General features: G+C 40.0%; 1 protein-coding gene across 1 annotated transcript; it reads right to left on the bottom strand.

The window, feature by feature from the left end:
• Window positions 1-642: 642 nt before the first annotated feature.
• Window positions 643-6,552, bottom strand: LOC146675049 (transmembrane protein 272-like). The gene is made up of 5 exons (XM_085399945.1): window positions 6,448-6,552; window positions 4,240-4,350; window positions 4,100-4,150; window positions 3,789-3,995; window positions 643-1,645 (listed from the first exon to the last, which is right to left on the bottom strand). The coding sequence occupies exons 2-5, from the start codon at window positions 4,301-4,303 to the stop codon at window positions 1,437-1,439; spliced, it is 531 nt and encodes a 176-aa protein (XP_085256071.1). The 5' UTR covers window positions 4,304-4,350; window positions 6,448-6,552; the 3' UTR covers window positions 643-1,436.
• Between the last annotated feature and the right edge of the window lie 522 nt (window positions 6,553-7,074).

The raw sequence follows: 7,074 nt of genomic DNA, 5'->3' as shown, positions 1-7,074 counted from the left end.
TTTTTTTAATCATGATATATAATAGGCTCTTATTCAGTGGTTTCAATGGTCCAGATTAGTCAGTTGTCAGTGGCAGTTGACTATTCACAGACACTAACCCTTTTCAATTCAATTTTATTTAGGTAGCGCCAAATCACAAGCGCTTTATATTGCGAGGTAAAGACCCAACAATAGCACAAAAAGGAAACAAGTGACCCACTATGAGCAAGTGCTTTGGCGACAGTGGGAAGGAAAAACTCCCCTTTAACAGGAAGAAACCTCCAACAAAACCAGGCTCAGGGAGGGGCGGGGCCATCTGCTGTGACCAGCTGGGTTAAGGGGAGAAAGACTGGACAAACACAGGGTGTGGAAGCGAGCCAAGCAGGAGAAGTAATAACTAATAATTTAAAACAGAATGGTGTATAGAGGTGTATACTTCAATTCTTACCCATAGTCGTCTTGCACAGAAACAGATATTTGAATAAATAAGCTTTGATATTGAGACAGTGCCAGATTGCAAATTTTAAACATCAGATATACTAAAAATATCTTTACTGTCCATTGTGCAATTGGGTCTAATGCTTTTTTGCACAGATAACTACCGTTTAGCGTGTAGGTCCAGAATTTCTGCTTTTCAGATAAAATCGATTAGCCACACAAAGCTTCCCACTCTTGTCTTTCGTTTTTATTTCTGACATGACAAAATACGGCAGGTCTTTTATTTCAAATGTCAAGATTCATGATCCATAACTTACAGCGATAAACCTCTGACAGACTTTAATGATGTGATTACATTTTGAACAGTGAAATACAGAGAAGTGTTGGTTTCCACAGAAAACAAACCTACACTTTACAGAATTATAAAGTATGAAAAACTACATTACACAGGATTTTGTTTGGTATTCGTTTATTCCCTGATTGATACCATTACCAAAGTGACTTTTTCCATTTCATCATTTACACGCAATAACCCAAATTTGTGGCTCATCATGTAACAGCACATCTACAGATTCAGATGTATCAGCTGAATCCTGACACTGACTGATGCTGGGCGTTTATCAGCAAATAGGATGGCAGTAAACGATGTCAGTGGCTGAGATTTATCTGTAATGTCACTAAAAGAGTTTAATGACGAGCTGAGATCCTTGTGAGAAAAACCTTCCTCACATTTATAATATAGACGTGTTTTCCTGGGACAAACATGGAAACAAATAGGAAAGTAAAAATAATTTTGCTGTTGGAATCAGCTCTCGCATAAATTCTTAAACACCAATGATCTTCTTGATTTCAGAATAAAATTCCTGTAAACAGTAGCTGCTGCAGAGGTATAGAAAATGCTCATCTTTCAACACAAGATGCGCGGTCAAATCACACACTTACAACATATTCGTAAACATATCTGCATCAGCAGCATATTCATTGTGTGCGTCCAGTACCGTCATCGTTTCTGAACGTCGTTACACGTCGTCATCGGGATCGGCACGGCCACACAGACAGAAGCAGAGGAGGACCAAGAAGCCGCACACGAAAAACAAACCGATCAGGATGTAAACCAGAGTGGTGGTCCAGAAGGCAAACAGGTAAAGGGTCTTGTTGCAGTAGGTGCTCACATCTGTTGTGTTTTTGGTGTAGTTGGGCTGATAAATAGAGTAGATCCATACATTACCTAAAAAAAAAGAAAAAAAAAAAAAGAAAAAAAAAAGAAAAAGAAAACAAATGAAGTGAAGAATGAATAATAATTGTTTGATCTCTCTGCACATAAGCTGGACTTTAGTGTTTGGAGGCCTGACAGCTGACAGGATGTGCAAAGCAGCACTTGAAGCCTCACTGAGCTTAGACAACTATTCTAATTATCTTAATTCATGTTACATGTACCTCTCAGGGGTTTGTGTGTAGTAATCCATTAAAACAGCCATATATTGCCACCTAGTGGCCCTTGCATGTTACAACATTCTCATTCTCACCCTTCAAAAATATCTGGTTTTAGTAATCCAGTTTTTTCCTTCTCTGGATTATGTGCATCTAATCCATCTTACTTTTATCCTGGTTGTTCAAAACAGAACTTATAGGCTCACTCTGATCTAAGTACAGACTTTCAAACATGATCAAATTCAGATTACCAGCATTTTCATTAGGATGCTGGGGGTGCTAAAAAAAAAAAAAAAAAAAAAAAAAAAAAAAAAAATTAAAACAAAATTAGAAAGATTCCCAATTAACTGCCTGCAGTTTGTTAACGCCCTATGACAAATGGAATATCTGTTCAGAACGCACCCTGCCTCTCGACCAATGGTAGCTTGGATAGGTTCCAGCGCCCCTGCGAGCCTGATAAAATTTGATTGAAGTTTGATGATAAACAGCTATTTTGTGGAATATTTAATTAGCAAGAAATTTGCTATTTTATCCACAACCAAGTTTACCTCACCTACTCTATCATGACTCAAATGCACTGTACTGCATGACCTAAATAACTGCACTACCACATAAGCCACAATTAAGACAGATACAGTCAGCTACTGCTGGTGATGTTAGCTAGCAAAAGAGACAATTGAAAAGATGATTGAAAACATCAGCTGACACATTTTCTGCACTTTTTGGCTCTGACAGAAAGCAGCAAACACTGAGAGCCTATGGATAGATTTAAGTCTTTAATGAGTTAAGGTTTATCTACTGTGATCACCTTTAACATTCTTAATTCATAACCTTTTTTAAAATAATGTCTTGTCTTGATCTTATTAGACCTTCCAGATTACTTCTGAAAACTAGGCCCAGTTTCCCAGACATGGATTAATCCAAATCTTACACCACCATCATTTTCTAACATAACTTTACTAAATTTACTTCCTTTATCCCTTCTTGTGAGGCGTTTGGATGCCCCTACCCAGGCAATACCAGTACTTGAGGGCGATAAGGCCATCGGGAAGTGTGAGACAATGAGGAAGCTGAGGAGCATTTTCTCAGAGACTTTGCACAACCTTAAGTATTTTTAGAACCAGAGTAGTCACGTCGCAGCAGTCACGTCGCAGCAGTCACGTCGCAGCAGTCACGTCGCAGCAGTCACGTCGCAGCAGTCACGTCGCAGCAGTCACGTCGCAGCAGTCACGTCGCAGCAGTCACGTCGCAGCAGTCACGTCGCAGCAGTCACGTCGCAGCAGTCACGTCGCAGGTTTAAGAAACTTCTCCATTCGCTAAACTTTTAAGAACTGGAAGCTACATCCATCATTCATATACAGATTGTGATCTGCTCTTCCCTCTGCCAAGAATAATGGCTATTGATCTTCTGACCAATGAGAAAAGAGAGCATATTGATCAATCAACACTCAACCCTAAAGACTACAGTCCTAATTTACATCCATGTTTTCGAGCTTGTACTCCTCGTTTTCGTAGCGGCTAGCTTCTTTCACGCAGTGCTAGCGTGGGATATCAGTTTTAATGATTAGACAGGGAATCCTGCACCCCGAGTACATAAGACTCAGTGTCTGCTATGATAAATCTAAGAGACACAATGAAGGGAGAGCACTTAACACAGCACCATATATTTTTTGCTGGCTTTTTAATACATTCAGTTTGGTGTTAGGAGAGTCATGGAGCTGAAACTAATGTGGTCTATAATAGAAACATTCTGCTATAAAAGCTGCATGAAGCACACTGTAAACATTGCCTGTTCTGTTTGCGGTGCTGAGAGCCGTTAATGTTTAATCTCTTCGGTGTGAATTTATGCTGGTGGTTTGTCCGATGACCATGATTGTATTTACACAATTTTAACAGGCAGCCAACCAGAAACAGGTCACTTCCTTGACTTTTTAACTCACCAGCAATAAACCAGCAGAAGAGAAAGACAGATGTCAAGGAGTTCCAGGTTGTGCAGATTGTGCTCAGAGGGTTGGAGGTGCCTTCTTCGGGCTCCCTGGCGCAGGGCAAGCAGGAGAGCAACGACAGAATCAGGCCAAAGACTCCCACCACTATCAGATAGATGGGGATGAAGTGCTCACGCGGACACTCATGAAGGTATATTGTCCCTGGTGGACACAAGGAGGATGATTCAAAAAAAGAACAATCTGAGCTGCCTGGAAAACTTTAATACTTGTGAACACTCAGTCAAGTAAGTAAGTATGGAGCTCACCAATTGCAATCTGAGCAATGGGCATGCCGCACAAAATCACCTTTGAAATCGCTGCAAGAAAAATAAAACACTGAACTCATTTTCTTCACATGATATTTACAGAAATGAAACTATGACACCAGTGTTCCACCAGATTTTACCTAGAGCGGGTGCTGGGGGTTGAGGATGGTTCCGGATGCGTCCCAGAAGGTTACTGTTCGCCATTTTTCCTAATGAGTTTCTTCACCTGCAAAGGAAGATAAAGAGCTGAGCTGGTGAGAGAAAAAAAAAAATTGTTCAGATTCTTTTAAAGGTCAAAGTGAAGTTGTGCAAAGCGATTTTGAGCAGCCAGAAAAGGCGGTGACAATGAAGCAAACAAAACAAATCTTCTGATTACAATACAAGAAATTTGTATCTTTGTCTGTGAGCTCCTCCTTCGTCTGAGGCTCCTGTGGGCTCCAACCTACAGGTTTGTCAGGTCATCAAGCGGGCTATCAAACATCGAGAAATGTTTGAAAACGACCCAATTTTAGCATATGAACATCCACCACTTCTATTCTTTTTTAATTTTCCCCAATGTGATTAAGTACAACAGCTTGCTGGCAGTACACACACTAGGATTGGATACCAAACTCTGTATTTTTCAGGCTACTACGAAATCAGTCTGCAACAGATGTTTGGTACCAGAACATGAGGACTGGTACCAGGATTAGAGGAAGAAAGAGAGCGTTCCTCTGATGTGTTGAGGAAGAACAAAAACACAATGGTGGCAGCGGTGGTGAGCCACAAACAATCTCAATTGAAAGGACTCTCAGAAAAAAATTGTCATGGCAACACAGCACATCTAATCTGATGAGACACCAGGTCAGTCACAACATACTGTATATCTAAGACATTAAATTATATCAAATCTGAAAACCAAATTCACTAGCAGAGCGGCAGCTAGCATTAGCATTGGGAGATAATGAGGAAACTTTTAGTGAGACGTTGTTGTTAACAGTAAATCACCCTAACTTTATGTGAGATGGCACGTCTGAAATATTTCTATTTCACGGAGGAGCCATTTTCCACACTGAAGCTCTCTGAGCGCTCAATAAGATGTAACTGATTAAAAAACAAAAAAAACAACAAAAAAAAACTTAACCCTCTCATTAAACTTCTTGTTGCTAATGCACAACCAAGTCCTGCAGTGGTACTTCTGAGTAAAAAAAAACAAAACTCATAAAATATGTATGTGGGGTGATCAGGTTGTTAGTTTTTAACTGTTGCAAATTGGCAACGCCTGCCTTGAGAGGGTTAAATGGACACCTCTGAGTCTTGCAAAATTTTACATTCTTGTAATATTTATAGACCGTCAACTGAAACCTCCCAAATATTTCAGTGTCATTGCTAAAAAAAATAAAAAATAAATAAATAAATAAAAGAGCAACTTTTATTAATTGAGAAGCTTTAAACAAAAAATGAAATTACTGACCAAAACTCCAATCATTGCATTAGACACAAACATATTTTCATTTCATTGTAAATGAAAGGTGATGGCATCGTGCATTAGTAGCTATGATAACACAATTTATAATTCATGGGCATGCTTCCAGCTATCAAGTGTGTCTCTTCTATAAAGTAGGAGAGACTCAGAAGAGAGAGTCCAAAACAATGAATACTACATTTCCCATACTGCAGCTGGACCCCATCTCTCATCGAACAAATTCCCATCTGTGGTAGGGTCCTTTAATAGCAAAGCAGGCCACATTAGCCTAAATTCAATTTACTTTCTTGCAGTTTATGTTGCAGCTCTTAATTATGAGCACAGACAGTAAATGTGATTAAACGCGGTGAACACGGAGTGGATTCAGTCTGTGTGGAAACTGGATCGACTGAACTGCAGTGAAGAAGATAAAGGGGAAGAAGGAGAGGTGTGTCTGCATTCACTACAAAGCCAGTTTGACCAATATTACTGGAAGAGCAGAGGAAAGGAAACAGCTCGTGTTCCACATTACAAAAGAGAGAACGCAGACACAATCACGAGGGAAAAATGTAAAGCATGTGTGATCCTGTTGAACAAACTTTTAACAGCATCCGAGTTGCTTTACGGAGTTCCTATAAAAGTGACGCAATTGCTTTCAACCCCCCAAGTACGCTTTATAATGTTCCCTATCCAGCACGTTTAACGTTAAACTGCAGCCTCGCCTTAATTTTTTAAGCTCGCAAGACGGTAAGCGTCTCCGCCTGCGTGGGACACAGACACGAAGCGCGTGTCGTCTCTCGAGCCCTCAAACAACAGCAAAAAGTCAACACAAAGACAGAGGGAGGGGAAAATGAGTTTCTGTGTTTAAATAAACGAATGACAGATTCCCCTTTAAATCTCTTACCTTGTGCTCACTCCGAGTTCACCTCCTGCCAGCTGCTCGCGTCTCTGACAGCCTCACCTAGTCAGATGCAAAGCCTCCGCCTCTAGGGAGCGCGCGTACAAACTAAAGCGCTCGCTCACGCGGTCAGCTGATTGTGAAAGAGGCGAGAGGTGACAGGCTCTGACACACATCCGGTTTAATAATGAGAGTTGTTAATGATAAGCGTCAAAATGACTGTGAAACACACTGTGTAAACACTTCAATACTTAAATAAAACAGTTTGAAAAACAATTACTTAATGCAATTTTAAACTGTTGTTCTTTTCATACCACCGGCCTAAAAAATGGCTCCAAAAAGGTTTCTGAATGTTTCATTCCTTTGGACTGTTTTCAGAGATATATTTCAATATTTATTTATTTTTAAATTTCCAGGCTAATATGTTAAACTGATGTTAAATATTTGAGAAAGAAGGAACGATTGTAACATAAAATGCAAATAAGGCTGAATTACTAAGGGTGTCATTAGGGTGAAATCATCTTTCTGCTCAAAGCAATGGTCGTGGCAGTTTGAGGTCCTTCACTTCTTACAGCAGCTGCTCACACATAGCAGCTGTCCTGATAATCAAATGCTGTCACATGAGAGCAGATA

Source organism: Rhamphochromis longiceps, linkage group LG3, assembly GCF_057381845.1.
Source record: "Rhamphochromis longiceps isolate RC_006_pf linkage group LG3, R_longiceps_female_GT1.1, whole genome shotgun sequence".
Taxonomy (NCBI): Eukaryota; Metazoa; Chordata; class Actinopteri; order Cichliformes; family Cichlidae; genus Rhamphochromis; species Rhamphochromis longiceps.
Note: the sequence above shows the minus strand (reverse complement) of the source record. Positions and strands in the feature narration are given on the sequence as shown.

Coding starts and splice junctions, on each gene's coding strand:
- LOC146675049 (XM_085399945.1), bottom strand. CDS start 4,303: ATGGCGAACAGTAACCTTCTGGGACGCATCCGGAACCATCCTCAACCC. Junction 4,151..4,239: donor ACCCCCAGCACCCGCTCTAG/GTAAAATCTGGT, acceptor TTTTTCTTGCAG/CGATTTCAAAGGTGATTTTG. Junction 3,996..4,099: donor CATTGCTCAGATTGCAATTG/GTGAGCTCCATA, acceptor TGTGTCCACCAG/GGACAATATACCTTCATGAG.